This window comes from Sarcophilus harrisii, chromosome 6, assembly GCF_902635505.1.
Source record: "Sarcophilus harrisii chromosome 6, mSarHar1.11, whole genome shotgun sequence".
NCBI lineage: Eukaryota > Metazoa > Chordata > Mammalia > Dasyuromorphia > Dasyuridae > Sarcophilus > Sarcophilus harrisii.
Genome location: NC_045431.1, coordinates 196,420,108 through 196,440,918, shown reverse-complemented (window position 1 = coordinate 196,440,918; position 20,811 = coordinate 196,420,108). Strand labels below are relative to the sequence as shown.

The 20,811-nt window shown below is 33.7% G+C and overlaps 1 protein-coding gene across 3 annotated transcripts in view; it reads left to right on the top strand.

Annotated features, from left to right (window-relative positions):
• Positions 1–20,403, top strand: part of LOC100922932 (L-lactate dehydrogenase A chain-like) — a 46,610-nt gene extending 26,207 nt beyond the window's left edge. For 2 of the 3 annotated variants that reach the window (XM_031941368.1, XM_012552454.2), the window contains exons 5-8: positions 1,326–1,499; positions 4,507–4,624; positions 6,017–6,140; positions 14,120–14,546. In XM_031941368.1, the coding sequence (XP_031797228.1) occupies positions 1,326–1,499; positions 4,507–4,624; positions 6,017–6,140; positions 14,120–14,284 (581 nt within the window). In that variant the 3' untranslated portion in view covers positions 14,285–14,546. Of the gene's footprint in view, positions 1–1,325; positions 1,500–4,506; positions 4,625–6,016; positions 6,141–14,119; positions 14,547–20,189 lie in introns of those variants that run through there. The other variant, XM_031941369.1, reaches the window with a different exon arrangement.
• Positions 20,404–20,811: the final 408 nt, after the last annotated feature.

Here is a 20,811-nt window from a genome sequence, read left to right as displayed (position 1 = left end):
TAATGGGAATAGGCCAAAAGCTTTCTCAGTAAGTTCATAGGTGAAGCAAGGTTGCCCATTAATATCACTATTACTCAGTATTGTACTAGAAATGTTAGCTTTAGCAATGAGAAGAAAAATTAAAAGAATTAGAATAGACAATGAGGAAACAAAACTATCATTTTTATAGATAACAAAAGGAAACAAAACTATCATTTTTATAGATAACAAATTTATTTTCAAAATATATGCTATGACAGTTTTCAACATCTTAGATGCCTTGGAAAACCTTGTGTTCCAAATTTCTTCTTCCTCCCCTAGACAGCAAGCAATCCAATATATGTTAAACATATGCAATTTTTCTCTCTCTATATTTCCACAATTAATATGCTATGCAAGATCAAAAAAGAAAAAAATGACAAAAGAAAAAGGAAGCAAACAACAAAAATGAAAATACTATGTGAAAATACCACATTCAGTCCTCACAGTTCTCTTTCTGGATATAGATGGCTCTCTCTATTAAGTCTATTGGAATTTGCCTGAATTCATCTCATGTTGAAAAGAATCATGTATGTCAGAATTGATCATCATGTAATCTTGCTGTTGTCATGTATAATGATCTCCTGTATCATTCACTTCACTTAGTATCAGTTTATGTAAGTCTCTCCAGGCCTCTCTGAAGTCATCCTGCTGATCATTTCTTATGAGAACAGTAATATTCTATATCATTCATATAGTGTAATTTATTTAGCCATTCTCCAGCTGATGGGCATCCACTCAGTTTCCGGTTTCTTGCCACTCAAGAAAAAGGGTTGCCACAAACATTTTTGTATGTGTCCCCTTCCCTCCTTGATTTCTTTCAGATATAGGCCCAGTAGAGAGACTAGGTCAAATGGTATGCACAGTTTAGTAGCACTTTGGGCATAGTTCCAAATTGCTCTCCAGAATAGTTAGATCAGTTCAACTCCATCAACAATGTATTAGGGACCTGTAAATTTTTAAAAAGTGTTTTAAATTATTTTTATATATAATATAATTCCCCAATATAATTGGGGAAAAATATTAAGTCGGCAATTCTGCCTCATATTACCATGAGACTGTATAGGGTAATAATAAGGTAATAAACCTGAAAAATAATTGATATTTTTTCACTGTCTTATTATATATTATTACTGTTGCTGACATTAACGAATGACAAATATTTGTCTACCAATTTTAACCAGTGTATACTGTTAAGAATCAGTATGAATACAGGACATTTTCAGTTCAGAAAAACAAACTCTTAAAAGCAAGGTTGGATGAATAAGCATCTCAAAATTTGTTTCTAATATGAATTTTGTTTTTAGTGGACATTCTGACATATGTCACCTGGAAGCTAAGTGGCTTGCCCCAGAATCGAGTTATTGGAAGTGGAACAAATCTAGACTCTGCCCGTTTTCGTTTCCTAATTGGCAGTAGGCTGGGCGTCAATCCAACAAGCTGTCATGGTTGGATTATTGGGGAGCATGGTGATTCTAGTGGTAAGTAAATACAACTTTTTGCTTTTTGAAAAGTGTTATCTTTATAGAATGAACTAGATTATTAAATTCAAATTTTAAATTAGATTTTTCCAATTACAGGAGATATTTAAGAATATGATAGATTGCTATTTGGCTATTATTTTTTAGAATTTTTTTTTTAAATTTGGTAAGATGACAAAAGAAAAGCAGTTCATCCAAATTAGCTGAAACAATATATTTTAGAGCATTTGCGTTAAGCTCAAATAGAAGTGGATCTCTAGGCCAAATATTGAACTAGAAAACCGCAAATTAACATTACTTCTGTTATACTGTATTTTTATTTTGTTAAATATTTTCTTACATTTTAATATATACATTTAAATCATTCTGGGGGTTTTCTAGAGCAGAGTTGGCCACAAATTTGACACTTCTGTTTTACAGCACGTACACTATGTTTCCAACTTTTACATTGAAAGGAAAGAGATCTTTTTTAGGGTTAAGCTTGTTTTTTAAATTATGTAATCATTATTTAAATTATGTAATTGATACTTCTATAAAAACATTTTTTTCATATTTGACATGTAATTTTTTTTTACCTATTTTTCCAGCACCATTCTAGGTATTATGAGGGGCACAAAGTTTTAAAATATAGCCCTTGCCCTTATTAAAGACTAGCTGTAATAACAGAATGACTATGTAATACACTCTTAGAAAACAAATGAATATGACATTTTGTCCCTGACTGGAAGATACTAGATGGTAAGAATTTATTATAGGCTTAAGAAGACTTCATAAAAGAGAAGAAATGGACTTAAGCTGGACCTTGAACAAGTAGGATTTTCCTTAGTTGATAAATGTTCAAAGGATGTAAACAGGCAATTTCTTTTTTTTAATTAAAAAAATTTATTGATGTTTTTTGTCTTTTACATTATTTTTTGTTAGTTTTTCCTAGTATCTTTCCCTTTCCCCAAGAGCCATCAAATAGTACAAATAAATATTTTTAAAGATAATAAACAAAAGAGGAAAAATTATATAACCAATTCATATGCTCAAAAAATCTGAAAACATGTGCAATAAATAACATCTTGAAGGAAGGAGGAATATTCCTCTCATATTTCTGCATTTGAATCCTGCATGATATTTTAAATTTTGCTTTTTTCACTTTTGATTTTTGTGTGTGATTCTTTACATTTACCTTGTTGTGCTCATTTTTTATATTGTTTAAGTTTTGGCTGTTCTTATTTCACTCTGCATCACTTCATGTTTTTTCCATACTTCTCAAAAAAGTGTTCTTTCTTTGTCTTTTTCATTTTTAATTTTTTTTAATTAATCTTTTTTTGAGTTTCAAATTCTCTTCTTCCCTCCATCCCTTCCCCAACTCACTGAGAAAATAAACAGTATAATACCATTAAACATGTGAAGTTATTGAAAACATTATTAAAATAATTAGAAACATACAGCTTTTAACCATCCATGAAGATTAATTTAGCTATTTTATTATTATTCTCATGAGACACCCCCTTCTCCAGTGAATGAGTAGATATAAAGGAACTGAATTATATCAGCCCTGACATTCTTGATATAAACAGAACATTCTAAGAAGAGAAGGAAAAAAAATGATGTTAAATGACATTCCAATGAGAATGGAGAAGTTCATAGAGAAAGGAGTAGACATAACATATTATGAGTGAAACAATTAGGCTGACAAAAATAAGGGGTAGTTTTTGAAAACTTGTGCTCACCATTAGAATCTCCAAGCACATTAGGTATACTTCTTGTGAGTCATCAAGCTTGGTCCTAAGGTCCTAAAAGGAAAAAATTCATTTCCTTTAGCTTTTGTAGAGGCAGTACTATGGTTATGGAACAATCCATATACTGTCACACAGTTGATGCTGTTTGCTGAATTTCCTCCCTTCTCCTTTATTTTCTATTATATGCGATGACTCTCTTAAGAGCAGATTTGGAAATGGAGTTAGATTTGGAAATGGGCTCGATGTAAAAAGAAAGTACCAATATATATTTTTTAAAAATTACAGAGAATGCCTGTTTTCCAAAGAGATCATAAAGGAAGAAAAGGGACCCACATGTACAAAAATATTTGTGGCAGTCCTCTTTGTAGTGGCAAAAAACTGGAAACTGAATGGATGCCCATTAATGGGGAATGGCTGAATAAGTTATGGTATTGAATGTTATGGAGTATTATTGTTCTCTAAGAAATGACCAGCAGGATGATTTTAAAGATACGTGGAGAGACTTATATGAATGTGTAGTGAGTAGAACCAAGAGAACATTGTACACAGCAGCAACAAAATTACATGATGATCAATTCTGATAGATGTGGCTCTTTTCAACAGTGAGATGATTCAATTTAATTCCAATAGACTTGTGATGAAGAGAGCCATCTATACCCAGAGAGAGAACTGTGGGAACTCAATGTGGATCACAATATTAGCATTTTCAATCTTTTTGTTGTTGTTTGCATTTTATTTTCGTTCTCATTTTTTTTCTTTTTGATCTGATTTTCCTTGTGCAGCATAATAATTGTGGAAATATGTATAGAAGAATTCCACATGTTTAACATATATTGGATTATATGTTATCTATGGGAAGGGAGGGAGTAAGAGGAAAGGAGGGAAAAAATTTGGAATACATGGTTTTGTAAGGGTCAATGTTGAATATTATCTATGCATATGTTTTGAAAAGGAAAACCTTAAATAAAAAATAATAAAAAAAGAAATTCCAGCTCACAGAAAAGCTTTCAAAGATATGAATACACTTTTTTTTTGTTTTATTTGACCTATATATTACCAAAGTCAGTAGAAATTAAGTAGTAGCAAAGCTGGAAGAGAAGTGGATATAATTAAAACTCTGAAAGATATCTGTGAATGGATAGAGGAAATCATAAATCTATTGGCATATTTTGATTCTTAAGCTTGATAGTAAGGGCCAGCATTCTGATTTAAGTGGATTGAAATTACTGAAGTTACATGAATAAAATAATGCTAATTCTGGGATGTGTTTTGCTCAGTGCCTGTATGGAGTGGAGTGAATATTGCTGGTGTTTCCCTGAAGAATCTACAACCCACTTTAGGAACTGATGAAGATTCAGAGAATTGGAAAACTGTTCATAGACAGGTAGTTGAAAGGTAAAATTATATTTAAAATTTTTTAGTTCTTGGGTTCTTGAAGGGAAAGAAGAGCCATTTTTAATTTTGTGAGTACTTTTAAGGTAGTGGTGGGGTGGTTGGAAGAGAATAATGAGAAGGATCATCAATTAAGACTGGAATAGTCCTGGAAAGAAGGGACTCAAGGTGTTGTTAGTAAAAGATTGAGAAGGGAGCAGCAAAAATGAATTTTCAAGAGATCTTGGCTGCTGTATTAATAAGAGTTAAAAATTGAAAGTATGGAGTAGAGAGATGGAAGAGGTCAATGTTTTGGGGCATATAACTGGACAAATTGATAGATGGCAGTTACAACATTAAAAAGATAAGGAGCCAGCCGAAGGTGGTATCATAGAAACTAAAGGAAGGGGGAGGGGAGCAGAGAAGTTCATACAAAAAATGGTTAATAGTAACAACTCATATTTATATAATACTTTATGGTTTATAATTGCTAAATATTATAGAACAGTTCAGAACAGAGAATAAAGTATCATATTTGGCAACCAGGTGATAATGATACAGACCCTAGACATAACAATTTTAATAGAACAGTAGAAATAGAAACCAGATGACAAGGAGCTAAGAAGATAAAGGAAGTTTGGCATAAAAGGAATGAAAGAGATGATACAACTTTGTATTATGATTTTTCAAGTTGAGTGAGACATGAATTATGTTTGTAGGCACAAGAGAAATAGCCATCAAACAGGAGAGATGAAAATTGTAAGAGAGGAGGGGATTGATACAGAAAGATACAGTGTAGGCAGGAAGAGAAAGGATAAAATCAAGGGCAAAAATAATTGGATTTGGTAAGCTGAGAAGAATCACTCATATGTTTTAAAGTTTAGCGAGTATTAGCTCCTTAGAAGAAAGATTATAGACAATAATTAAACATTTAGTGCCTTCTCTATGCTGGGCACCAAGAATTCATAAACAGAAATGAACTTGGAGGTGGAAGCAGGGAAACCAAATAGAAGACTATTGTAGTGGTCTAGTCAACTAGTCTTATCCCTATACTAAGGTGGTGTCCATGGAAATAATGAGAAGGGGTCAGGTAGGAGAGATGTTATGGCAATATAAACTACATTTGGCAAGTTTACTGGATATGTTGAGTAAAGAGAAGAATCTAGGATAATGTTGAAAATGCAAATATGGGTGACTGGAAGGATAGTAGTAGTGCCTTTAACATAATTTAAAAAGTTTAAAAGGTCAGTGGGTTTGAGCAGAGAAAGATAAGTTGTTTTGGACATATTGGGTTAAAGATGTTTGATAATACCAGTTTGAAATGTCAGTAGAGCAGTTGTGCTCAGGCTTGATGAGTACTGTTTTTTTCTCTCAGCTTGCATTTGACACTTTTTTTTTTTTTTTTTACCATTGTAGTGCTTATGAGGTTATCAAGCTAAAGGGATACACTTCATGGGCTATTGGCCTGTCTGTGGCAGATTTGGTAAGAACTATGATGAATAATCTTAGAAGAGTGCATCCAGTTTCCACCATGATCAAGGTACTTGTACATAACAAGTCTCATCATCCTAACTTCATCATTTTTATTAGTTGTATTATTTTCTGCTTTTCACTCATACCTGAAACTTTAGTCATCTTTTATTCTTTTGATCCAACATTAAATTGAGGCATTAAATCTCATCAGTTACATTTCATAAATTTGCTTTTTTCATTGATGTTACTATTACATAGCTCTCTTTTTGAACTATTGCAGTAATCTCCAAAGTAACCTCCCCAACTTTATTCTCTTTTCACTCTTATATACTGCTATCAGAACAATCTTCTTAACATCACAGATCTGATCACATCACTCCATTGCTTAAAACCTTATCTGGTTCCCCACTAGCTACTGAATAAAGTCTAAGCATTTTTACTTCAGTATTAAAAACATTTCACAGTCTTGTTATTTACCTTTCCTGATCTCCATGTAGTTGAGTTCTATAAACATATGCCATGATTTTTGCTTCTGTACCTTTGCTTATACTAACATTACCTATACCCAGAATTCCTTCCTCCCACATTTGTATCAGTTGAAATCCTATCTGTCCTTCAGAGTCTAATTCAAATTCGTGTAGATATCTCATTACCACAGCTAATAGTGACCTATTCTCTCTCTTTTTTTCTCTTAATACTTGGTTATTGTGTTTTATGAACTATGACAAGATTTTGACAGATAATGTTTTGTATTTTATTTATCTTATCTCCCTTCTTAGATTGTAATTTCTTTTGGAGGATGGGACAGTGACTATGTTGTATTTATTTTTGTATCTTTGACAGTGTGAAGTGCAGGGCCTTGGACATAACAAATTTATGCTTGTTCTTGAGTCAGATTAAAGCAACTTCATCTCTAGAGAGACAAAAAAAGGAAAAAAGGAGGATCATAAAGATTCAAAATTAGTAATCTTCATTTTGCAGTTAGTACTGCTTAAAAAATAGAAACATAGATTATGGGAACAGACTGGTTAAGTAAAACCTAGCAATAAATGAATATGGCAACCTAGTATTCAGTAAACTTTAAAATGCAAGCTATTGAAGTAAGAACTCTAAAAATAGTTAAAAAAAAAAAACCAGAATGCAATTTGACAGAAATTGAATTTAGACTAACATCTTTCAGCTTATAATCATAATAAGCTCCAAATTGGATATATAAAGTAAGAGGTGAAATCATTAAAAAAAATTAAAAAGATACTAGAAGGAGGTACTTTTCAGAACTAAAAATATTTTAAGATCCCTTATAACAAAGCATAAAAAGGAAAAAATTAGTTCAAAACTAACCAGTGTTGTATATCCATAGTTCCCTACTTCTGTTAAAAAAAAAAAAAGACATTCATTCTCTTATCAGCCAATCAACAAATATATATATATTTTTAAATAGTATTATGTGCCAGGAGCTATGCTGAGCACTGGGGTACAAAATGAGGCAAACAAATCTTTGCCCTCGAGGTAAGTTACATATATGATAAATAGGAAGTAATTAACATAGTCAAGGCACTGGAATTAATTAGAATTGGAGGAGGCTTTCTGTAGAAGGTGAAATTTTAGTTGGGACTTAAAGGAAATCAGTGAGGTCAGAGATTAGTCATAGTAATTTCCTGGGTTTGAGATTTTTGTTGTTGGTTTTTCTGTTGTTCACATCACTATATTTTCTGGTTCTGCTTACTTCATAAGGTAGCTAGGCCCACAATAGGTAGTATAGTATTGGTCTTGAGAGTCAGGAAGATGAAAAAAAAAAACCAAAAAACTTTGACTTAGACATTTATTAGCTGTGTGACCCTGAGCAAATCACTTAATGTTTTTTGAGGTCTCATTTTCTTCATCTATAAAATGTTCTTGGCTGTGTTGTTTTGTTTCAGTTATCTCTGATCCTTCATGACCCCATTTTGGGGTTTTCTAGGCAAAGTGGTATGCTATTTTCTTTTCTGGTTCATTTACATGTGAGGAACCTGAGGCAAATGGGGTGAAGTGACTTGTCTAGGGTCATACAGCCAACAAGTGTCTGAGGCTGGATTTGCACTCAGGAAGATGAGTCTTTCTAATTCTGAGTCTAGTGCTTAATCCACTACAACACCTAGAAGGAAGGGAGGGAACGAATGTGGTTAGGTCTGTGTTCAGATTCTGTCATTTCTTTCTCTGGAGGCTGATATGCAGCTTAAAAGGTTTGAAAAGTGAGATACATATATAGTACATATATACACATATGCGTATATGTATGTGTGTATATATACACACATACATATAAAATCTCATTTGATTGTCATATCAAACCTTCTCCCTTACAAGTTAAACTCCTCGAAAAAGTCATCTACAACTGGTGCTCCTCAGTCTAGTCTGTCTTCCAACCTCATCCAAGGGAGGAGAAAGATATACAGGATACTCGTCCTTGGTGTTCAATCATTCAGTCATATCTGACTCTTTAGGACCCCACAGGTCAAAGCACAACAATACTGTCCATGAGGTTTTCTTGGAAAAAATACTAGAGTGGTATGTTATTTCCTCCTCCAGTGGGTTAAGGGAAACAGAACATAAGTGACTTGCCCAGGATCACACAGCTAATAAATATCTGAGGTTGGATTTGAACTCAGATCTTCTTGATTCCAGTATGAGCACTCTGACCACTGAGACACTTCACTGGCTCAGAATGCTGATAGGGATGATGTATGTTTTTTTAAAGGATGGGTAAGAGATGTGACCATATTTGTAAGTAGGAGAGAAGGAACCAGTAGACAAGGAGAGATTGAAGATTAGTGAGAGGTTGAGCATGGCAGAGTGTCTAATAGAGAAGATGGCCTGGGAAAGGCTCACTCATGCACAGAGGAGATCCACCTCATTGTGTGAGATGGATGAAGGACATCTAGGGCAGAAGGCATGGTGGGGTGAGAAGAAGAGACGCAGCTCTTAGTAAAGGAATCTTAATTTTTTTAGTCTAAGGCAAAGTTCTCAGCTAAGAGAGTGAGAAAAGAGGATAAGAAATGATGAAAAGATTTGGAAGAGCCATTGTTGGAAGGATGATATGAATCCATTAGGGAGGATTCCCTTGCCGCAGTGAGGACCCAGTTGAAATCATGTTAACATTTGTAGTATACTCAATCATAATGGTGATTTTAGTAGCATTAAATATTAATATAAAGTGAAGGCAGAAAATGGTGGCAAGTAATCCAAGACTGAGATGTGGCAAGGCAAAATCAGTATATTAGTGTGCCTGTCTTTCCACAACTGGGATATTCTTAATAAAATAAAGGATAAAAGAAATCATAAAAGATAAAATACACAATTTCAGTGACCTAAAATGAAAATTTGGCTCTTGTATGAACAAAATCAATGTAGCTAGACAAACTGTCAAGCAGGAGAAAATTCTTTTTATTTAATATCTCAGATATAATTTGATAGACAAGATAAATAGGAACTATACAAGTAAGCCAAGAGTCATTTTCCAACAGAGAAATAGTCAGTTTATTAACAAAGTTTTCAGAAGAAAAGCATATGATCAGCTTCCGTATGAAAGTTTACTCCAAATCATGAATAAGATAAATTCAAATTAAAATAACTGAGTTTTTATTAAATATTTGGCAAATTGACAGAAAATTTTTTTTTGACTGAGGCAATTGGGGGCTAAGTGACTTGCCCAGGGTCACACAACTAGGAAGTGTTAAGTGTCGCTGTCAAATTTGAACTCAGGTCCTCCTGACTTGAGGGCTGGTGCGCTATCCACTGCGCCACCTAGCTGCCCCAAAGTGTATAAAATTTTAAGGCTGCTAAAGGGGCTTTGGGAAGATTAAGCACAATAATAGTTCATGAAACTATGAATTGGACTGACCCTTCAGGAAAACATTTTGAAATTATTCTAAAAAAGTGATGAAAATGTCTATATCTTTGACCCTAAGATCTATATCTTAGGCACATCTTAGATCCACAAGGAGGTCAAAGACAGAAAGAAATGTTCAATTTATGTGAAAACATTAATTTCAGCTTTTTATCAAAGTTAAAGTATATTAAATTATTTATTAAATAATCAATGTTAGCAAAGAATTGGAAACAAGGTAAATGCCCACAGTTTAGGGGAAGGTGAAACAAATTGTACTGCATTAATGTAGAATATTATGTGCCAGAAGAAATGATGAATATAAAGAATTCAAGGAAATTTGAAAAGCCTTTTTATGAAGTAATGCAGGATGTAGAACCAAGAAGTGTGTGTGTATATATATACATATTGTAATACACATATACACACATGTATATATGTATAAGTGTATGTACATATGTATACATACATACATATATGTCTGCTACAACAGTATGATGCTATGTTATCATAACAATGGCCAGAGAAGTAAATTTAGAAAATTCATTCCCAGGTGCAGAATAGTACTTGGTGTGTGTTCAATGTTTTTGTTGAACATTTTCCTTCTTTTTCTTAATCTGAGCTATAAAAGAATTCTTGATATTTTGTGTAGGGAGAAATGTATTTGAAAATCAATGTGATGTTAAAAAACATTTTATCCCTATCACCTGGGGGATGACTGAACAAATTGTGGTATCTAAATGTAATGAAATATTGTGTTATAAGAAACCATGAGTATAAACCAGAACTCCTGGGAAGACTGCAAAGTAGTTTAGCAGAAAGTAGCTTTAGCCTAATATTTTATTCTATGTGTGTATAGTATGTATATGTGTGTATATAACACAAAGTACCTAAATGACTTAAATATATAAGGTTAAATCATAAATAAGAGAAGTATAGGAAATCTTTCACAACAACTCTGGATGGGAAGAGATTTATTTTTAATTTTTAATCTAGGCAATGAAGCAAGAATTTTCATATCATAGTAAAATAAAAAGATGATTGTAATAAAACTGCAAATCTGCTATATACAACTTGCTACTCTTTTCAAATATACAATAAAATTATCATATAGTTTTTTTCCCTTCTTTCTCTCCATTCTACAGATGGCTACCATTAAATTCAAACAAAGCAGATAGCTTCTTTCCTCACATATCCTTTGTAGTTAATTTGGTTATTTATAATAGGTAAAATAACTTATTTGCTCAAAGCTATTCATAAAACAATATTACTGTATGGTTACAGTGTTCTCTTGGTTCTGCTTATTTCATTCTTTCCAGATTTTTAAAAATTCATTGAGTTCTTCATGTCTTATAGCACTGTAGTATTCCATCACAATTATAGACAACTTGGTCAGCCATTCTCCAATTGATGAGCAATTTCCAGTTTTTGCCACCACAAAGAGAGCTGCTATAAATATTTTAAAACATATAAATTCTTTTCCTTTTTCCATAATTATCTTTGGAAACAGGCCAAATAGTGGTATTGCTGGGTCAAGGGTAGAAGTAGTTTAATAATTATTCTTGGGCATAATTCCAGATTGCTCTTCAATTCCATAATTCCACTGACATGATTCAGTGTCCCAATTTTTTCTCTTCCCCTGCAACATTTGTCATTTTCCCCTGCTATTACTTTAGCCAATCTTAGTAGATAGAAAATGAAATCTCAGGTTTGTTTTAATTTGCATTTCTCTAATCAATAATGATTTAGAACATTTTTTCATATGGTTGTACATTGTTTTGATTTTTTAAATCTGAAAACTGCCTGTTCAAATGCTTTGCCCATTTATCAGTTTTTATATTTGATAAAGTTCTTTATATATTTTAGATATGAGACCTTTATTTGTTAACCTTGCCTATGGAAAATTTTCCCCAATTTTCTGCTTTCCTTCCGATCTTGACTACATTTGTTTTATTTTTCCAAAACCTTTTTAATTGAATGTAATTGAAATTATCCAATTTGTACCTAACTTTGCTCTCTATCTCTTGTGTATTCACAAATTGTTTGTCCATCCATAAATCTGATAAGTACTATGTTCCATGTTCTTCTAATTTTCTTGTAAAATCTCTTTATATCTAGGTCATGTATCCATTTTGATTTATCTTGGTTGAACAAAAAATAGCTAGAGATGCTTCTAATGGAAAAAATGGGTGGTTTTGATCACATAAAATTGAAACATTTTTCTACCTTACAAAATCCAGTTAGACTAAGAAGGGAAACAGCTAGGAAAAAGTCTTAGACAATTATCAGAAATTTATTGCAAGTACATAGGATTTATTAGGTACAAATATATATTAACATATGTTCTAAGAGCCATGTTGTAAGAGAGGCAGTATGGTATATTGGAAAGATAGTCACTGCAGTGCCATAAATATAAACTCTAGAAAAAAGAGATGGATTCAGATAGGCTTGAGAAGACTTCTGGGAACAGACAGAGTAAAATGAACAGAATGCAGAGAACAGTGACTACTGTTACAATAAGGAAAACATTTCTGAAAAGTAACTCTGAAAACTGCAGGGACCAAGTGTGTTTTAAGTAGGTTCACAAAGAAGCATGTCTCCCATTCAGAGGTGATCAAAAATGGCTGCTGAAGGAGATATGTATTTTCAGATATGGCCAATGCTGTTCTTTTTTATTACAAGGAAGGACTTTGATTTTTTGGAGTAGAATTTTTTTGTGGGGAATAAGTAGTGAAAAAAAAGAAGAAAAAACAACTTAATGAAACATTTAAAAAACTACATATATCAGGAGAAAGTTCAAAAGGATCATAGGCCAGTCAGAGCAGTGTTGGTACTGCTGGGTTAAATTTAAAACACAGCCAATCTAGATAGAAAAAAAATTCTTGGTTTCATATTCACATTTTCAAAATCCTCTTTTGTTCTTCGGAAAAACAAACAATTAAGAATTTTAAAAAATTAATGATTTAGACAAAGGAATAGATTAGATACCCTTTTCAAGTTTCCAATGTATATTCTTTTTAATTCAACAAATATTCATTAAGGAAGTAAGTTGTACAAAGAAATTGTTTCTGCCCTTAAGGAGCTTACAATCTATTGAAGGACTTAATAGAGATGAGTATAATACATAGCCAATGAAGTTCGAAATGGATTAACTTATTAGGTGACAGAATTTAGAAGGAAAAAGCCTCGCTAGGCCAGAAAAAATAGTCAAATCTAATACAATAAAGTTTATAAGGCAGAATGTATTTTGGTTAAAAAAAATTAGCTGAACAAGTACAGTATAGAAGTTTTAACAGTGCTTAGGAAAATTAAATGAGCATGAGTTCAGTGAGTTGTATGATATGGTAATTGAAAAAAAATTGGTATTAGGTGATGCTAATGAAATATAGGATCCTAGTAATAGAAATGGAACAGACTTTCGAGATCATCTGATCCAAACCTCTCATTTTACAAATGAGGTCGAGTGATTTAACCAAGTTTTCACAGGTAGGTAAATGGCAGAGCCAGAACTTGGAACTGGGAGATGTGATTCCAGATTCATCACTTTGTTCTGCACTGATTAAGAGATCTGGAAAATCACCTTTGATTAGCATTTTCATTTCTGGACTCTACATGTTAGGAGGGATTTTGGTAAATTGATACATGTCCAGAGGAGATAACTAGGATAGTGAAAGAGTGAAAGACCACAATAACCAAGGGTAAGCTTGAAAGAAGTAGATATGTTTAGCTTAGAGGGCAGAAGACCTTCCAAGGGGATTTGATAGTCATCTTGTTGAAGATCGATTAGCCTTGTTTTGCTTACCCAGAAAGATGAACTGGGAGTTATAATGGATAGAAATTGCATGAAGGTAGTGTCCTAAAAATTAAAGTTGTCCAGGTTGTAAGGTAGATGGTGGTCTTCAAGCAGAGTCTGAGTGACTGCTGTTGGAGGGTGCCATAGATTAATATTTCAGATATGGCTTAGACTGAGTGATCTCTGATCCCCTTCCAGCTCTAAGAATCATACTATTGGAGTACAGTGTTAGCATAATAGATCCTCTCTTGTGGTACAGAACTTGCTATTTGAACTTTGCATAGTTGAGGAAAGCATATATGAAGTGTTTTGAAGTGATTATCCCTCCCTCAATCTTAATATTATTAAAATGAGTTTTAGAAAAAAACCCTTTCATTTTGCCTTTCAGGGCCTATATGGAATAAATGAAGAAGTCTTCCTTAGTGTCCCTTGTATTTTGGGGTACATTGGTATCACAGATATGGTGAAGCTGAATCTGAGTTCTGAGGAGGAACAACATTTAAAGAAGAGTGCAGATACTCTCTGGAACATTCAGAAAGATCTGCAATTCTAAAGCCGACAGAATGAAAATAGTTAAAAGATTGTATGTGATAGATTAAATATTTAAAATGATCTGTGATTAAACACCAAGAGTAAAATGGAAATGTAAAACCATGAGCAAATTATTATCCCATAATGTTAGAAATGGAAAATGGTAAAGAGACTTCTGTTTTTTCCCTTCCTCCAATTTGTTAAAATGTTTTATATATTGAAGCTGGATGGCATTCTTATAATGTAGTCATTAAGTAGATGGTATAAAGTAGATTTGACCTCCAGGGTGCTACTTATATATGTTGCAATCATCTTTTCGAACAGAAATGTCTCCACACTTAGAGAATTTCTTGATACAAAACAATCAAGTTAATACTCTGGTCTGTGATGTCTTCTCTTCAGTATTTTATGGTGTAACCCTTATGCCAGATTCCCTCCTGACACACAGAGCCTGGATCACACAGAGAACCCTTCATTTTTTTCTGTCTTACTGTTCATACTCTAGATGAAAAATGAGAACATCAACATTTAGATACTAGAATCATTGAATATTATACTTGAAGGGACCTCTGACGCCATTTAATCTAGCCCACACCTGGACCAGAATCATCTCTACACATACCTGTAAAGTGGTTATTTGGACTTCTAATTTACTGGAAAGCTACTACCTGTTGAAGCAATTCCATTCCCCATTTAAAAGATTTTTCCTTGCCTCAAATCTATAAACTTGCCTATGTAATTTCTACCTATCTCTTCAGTTCCTACCTTCTGGGCCAAGTAGAACAAGCTTAATAATCTCTTTTCCACGTTGTAGCTTTTGTCACACTGTCACATTGATTGATTTTGTCAATTTATGTTACACTGATAACTGAGGTTGCAGTCCACTAAAATTTTTTCACACAGAAAAGTATTGTCTATCACATGCTTGTGAAGTTTATTTGGACCATCTTTTAGAACATTTCTATCTCCATTAAATTCAATCTTTTTAGCTCAGTGTTTTAGCTTATCAAGATCTTTTAAAATCCTGTCATGGAATCATTCTAATTCTTCTAAAAATTTGACAAATTTTGTCATCTTAAAACATTTGTTCAAATCATTAAAAATGTTAAATGGCACAGGGCTAATAGTGGATCTCTGGAATACTCCATTGAAGACCTGCACTCAAGTTCACATCAAATAATTATAATTCTTTGGGTCTATCTATTGGACCAGTTCCAAAGCCATCTAATTATTGTACTCTTTTTTATATTTTTATATTTTTTACACAAGAATAACATGATAGTTTATGAAATATTTTGCTAAAATCCAAGTAAACCATATAGCATTCCCCTGATATACTTGTTTAATAATTGTCAAAAAATGAAGTATTATTCTATTCTTGAGAAAGCCATACCAGTTCATTTACCTATATATTCACTAGTCATTTTCATAACGTAGAATTATGCTAAAGTCTATGTTTGCAGGTTCTCATCATCTTTTTTTTTTTTTTTTTTTTTTTTTTTTTTAGAAAGTCAGTGTTTGTCCACAAGTTTTCAAAGACAGCTTAATAGTCACATCTGCCAATTCTTTTCTGTAGTTTTTAAAATTTGTTTATCAAGAATCATTGGGTACTCTTACTAATTCCTTATTTTGGGTATTCAGTCTTTTAGTTATTTTTGTCATTTCCAGGCCAAAGATTTTCTTCTTGATAAGAGAAAAGAAATAGTATTTTTGTACTTGTGTATTCTCTTTATTATCACTTTGTCAGTGACCACTTTACTCTTATTAGGGTTTTTTCCCTTCCTTTTTAAATCCTTTTAACCCAATTGAACTTTAACATTAAAAAAAATTATCCCTTAGGTTTTTTCAACAGCCTCATGGCATTCTGAGCTTTAACATTTCTGACCCTTTTTACAAAAATGTTCTCTAATTTTGTATTTATTTTTCTGTCAACCTCTCTTTACATCTTTTGTACATGTCATTTTAAAATCTTAATTTGATTTGTAAATTTGCTCAGTATTCATTTTAAAATTTTTCAAATTTTCTGTTTTCTATTCATTGCTTCCTTCACTTTTTGAAGCATAAATATATTAAGCCAAGTTAAAAGTATTGCTTGCTCTTCTTTTGATAGCACTCTTACTACATGGCTGTAATTGTACATCACTCAATGTTTCCGAAATTATTTATTTCTTCATTCTGTCCAGGTGGTCTGTATTTGATCTACAAGCATTAATTATGTAAGTACTGTTTTCCAGATATTGGGGAGTCAAAAATAAAAAGTTCCTTCCTACAGGAAACCTATATTCTATTGAGCGTGACAGCATATGTATATTTAACTATATATAATGAGACAATATATTAACAATGCATATACACTGGGGTCAAGTTCATTACCTTTGTTGATCTTTTCATATAGCATCTCTTACATCTGACCCTTCTTTGTATATAGCCACAGAGCCACCAACCTAGTTCAAACCATTTCATCTTAGCTATTGCAATAGCTTTACAACTGCTTTCTATGCCTTGGATTTCTTCTCTCTTCCAATCCAGTCTCCACATTGCTTCTAAAAACTGTTTTCTTTAGGACCAAATACAAATCTTTGTATTTAAAGATATCTGTAACCTATCCCAGCAAGCTTTTCCAGCTTTGTTATATATTATATATTGCAATAATGGATTATACTGGAATGGGTAATGATGAAACTAGTACTTTTATTTCTGCTTCACTTGGCTTTTACTCTGTTTTCCACCATGCTTCTCCATCCTGGTTCTAGGATTTCCTTATTGAGTACTCATTCTTGAGATATTCTTCCAGCTTGCAATCAACAGTTGAGTCTCCAGAATGGCAAATAGTCCCAGGTTTCAAGGATGAGTTACTACATAGTACTACTCTTTGAAAATTGTAACTCATGAGCTCCAATCAGTGTGTTTCTCACTAATCAGCTAGTAGACTCAATGAGCTCCTAGCAAAAGTCATTTATTCAGATGGAATGGAAAGAGCAGTGAATTCTTCATCCCTCCCACAAACTTGAGGTGTCTTGGCTTTGGGGAAAGTGGACACATTTAAATTAAAATGGTAGTGAGGCACATGTGTATGAAGTCCATGTGGCCAAAGCAACTTGGATTCAGAACTGCAAGGTTTCAGAGGGGATTGTGTTGGGCAGGTTGTCCACTAGATTCCTCTCAGGGTTGGGCATTTCTTTTGGACAAATCAATTTGCTGGACTTCTTGAGTTTACTCAGTCAATAAACATTAAACATCTATTATGTTCTAGGCACTATGCTAAACAATGAGTATACAGATAAATACAATGATTGTTCTGGCCCACAAAGAGTTTATATCTAGTGGGAAAATAACGATATAAAATGAAGCTGAAAAGTTAAGGGGCTTGGTAGACTTTTGTAGGGGGAGAGGGAAGAGATGATACTTAAGGAATCAAAGCCAAGTAGAGCAGCTGGTGAAAAAGGGGGAGGAAAATTGCTTGTCTTCTTGAAGATTTGGAGCCCATGGTCTTGCCCTTCAGGTAAAAAGAATCTAATCATCAGAGGGAGGAGAATGATATGAGATGCATAAGTTAGATTCAATCTTATAGCACAATGAGCTTCCTGGGTAAGGAAGGCCTAATGGAGAGTTTCTAAGTTCAAAAGCAATAAGATTGGTGAGAAATGGGGAGAAGATTCCTAGTCCAGAGGCAGCTGTGGTTTCTACCATCTTCAGTTTCAGGCTTAACTTGAATCCCTGGCAAGAAAAGAGCAGTGACCCTCAGCCTAGAACTGGTGAAAAATAATGCTCCCAAAGGTAGTGAAGCCTAAGGTATGTCACCTTCCTTGCAGAAGATGGGTGAGCAGGAGTGTGGCCTTAATTTTTTGTCAATTCTTCTTGATTCCAGACTGGATCTCCTCAATGAGAAACTCTCCCTAATTTATATTGAAAAGTTTCTTAAATTTCCATTTAATCAAGGCAATGACCATTTGTTCAGTCATCACCAAACGGTTCTGGGGTTAATGGCTCCCCAATTTAAAAACATTCTTAAGGATTTTTAACTTTGTCTTCCAAAAATTAACATTCATGCAAAATATGAGACTGAATATCAGTATTAAAGTATGAGTCCTTTAAGGGGCTAGTCATATTTTTTGCTGTTTCTGAAATTCCTACCTTTAGGCTTGTGCTTTCTTAGAGAAATAGACAAAAGTAAGGTCTTTGAGAGGCTTTTCTATGAAGATATGATTCTTCACAAATCTCTGGCTATACCAAATCCCAGAAAATGTAGTTCATAATTCATTTAGTTCAATACACATTAAATTTCCAGTATGTGCAAGGTACTGTCATAAGACCAAAACAGTCCTTGTGCTTCTTGAAGAATGGAGGAAGGGATAGAGATGATATATTAAAATACAAAGCAACTTCAAAAGGGAAACTACTTATTTAAGGTGGGCAGTGGTACCTGAGCTGTACTTTTTGAAGGAAGCTAGGAATTTTGTGAGAACTGGTCATTGGGAGATGGGATTAGTTCACAAGTATTGGGAGTTGCTATAACTAGTTATGAGACTGACCTTTAGGCAAGTTTCTCCAGGATGTGGGGGATGAGTGATGTTATAATAAGGTACAGAATGAAGATGAAAGTCTCAAGAATAGAATCCTCATCCAAATGAGTTGAGGTTACTTAAATCACAGGAATAGAATTGTGACCCAGATGACCTGATTTTACCTGAATATACTTGTAGGATTAAGGGATTTAGACTCACATAATCTATGAACAAAAAGTCATGCACTTATTCTCCCTCCACTTTAGTTTTGGCTTGTAACTTTTTCAAGTTAAATAATTTATCATCATTATGATAGACCCTGATATCATTTTCATCCTTATTGAAGGCAACTGACAACATTGCTGAAAACATCATGCATGGGAGCAAGTACAAGGTCCTGTTTCATTCCATTGGTGACTGGGAAACTGTGAGAGAGCCTTGTCTGTTCTAACAGAGCTAAATGAGTGTTTGGTGTACAGCACTGCATTATTTGTGTCAGAAGACTGGTTTGATGAAAATGATGGGAAATTCAGAAGCTGCTTAAAAAGTATTTTAACTCCTTCTAAAGTAAACACTGTAAGTTGTCTTCTTTATAGAGACTATGAAATGCAAATGAAGCTGAATTCTTGGCTCTGTAAGAAGGCAGATGAGATTCAATTTTATACTGATAATAGCATTTTTACAATGCCCTTTGGTGCATCTCAACTACTCAAGTGCTGATGGAGCAATACTGATCAGTGATAAGAACATGATCCTGGAGAGAGATGTGCTGAACACTTCCATGGTGTTAGAAACAGATCATCAACAATGCTGAAGTCACTGACTGCATCCCTCTCTTCAGTTAAAGAGGAGGGTTTGAATTCTATTAAGCTCTCTTGTGGCAAAGGAGCTGGTGCTGATTCCATTGCAGCAGAGGTCTACAAACGGGTACCACTGCTTATACAAAAGCTGAAGCAAATCTGCTTTTGTGGCTTCAGAAAGTTATCCCCCAGTAGATCAAGGAAGCCTTCACTGTCCCTCTATATAAAAGAAAAGGAAATAGATTGTTTTGTGATGGCTACAAAGGACCTTTTCTCTCATAGTCACTGCTGGCAAAATTCTTGGCAGAGGAGGCCTTAGTTGATTTGACCCTTCACAGAGCCAATGACTTCAGAAAGGGCTGAGGAATGGTTAATATAGTGTTTGGTGCCTGACAACTCCAGGACAATCTCAGTATTTATTTGCCTTTGATACTGTCAGTCCTAAGGATCTGTGGAAGATCATGATGAAATTTGGTTTCCCAGAGAAGATAGTGTCATATGAATTTCATGATGGCTTGTGCAAATTCTGGGTTATAGATGATTCAGGCTTTCCCAGTTGTCAGTGGCAATGCAAACAGCCTATGTGCTTGTTTTCATTTTTTTTTTTTTGCTCCCATTTTAGCATGATGTTCAGCAATGTTGTTGATTGGCCTTCAAGGAGGATGAAAATGACATCGAAGTCAGCTACCACACTAATTTGAAAAAGGCTACAAGATTAAAGTGGAAAATTAACACATTGCTTTTTGTTCATAAATGACTGTGCATTCAATGCAGTCTGACTGAGGCTGATGCAACAAAATAAGGATTCTCTGGTGCTTGTGCAAACTGGCTTAACAATACCAAATAGAAGACTATTAAAAAAGCAAAAGAATTTGGGTTACTGCCAAAAATATCATATAGCAAAATTAAGCATAATCCTGAATGAATTGAATTGACAGATTTTCAAGATCTTTTCCTATTTTTTATTTAAGCTGAAAATAGTATCTGCCCCCGCAAAAACCAGTTTCTCTACCAGCCAGCACCACACTATCTATACATGAAACTATATTACAGCAAATAGAATTTTGAATGCTGGTGGATAAATTCATCTTGCTAGTATACTTTCCAGGGAAACTTTTTCCAGGGAATATATATAGATGATGTAACATGTACACCATCAAAGCTATCTCGGCATGGGATGTTCCAAAAGAAAGTGTGGGAGGGAAGAGGTATTGGGCTGCCTACCATACCAGAGGTCTATAGAG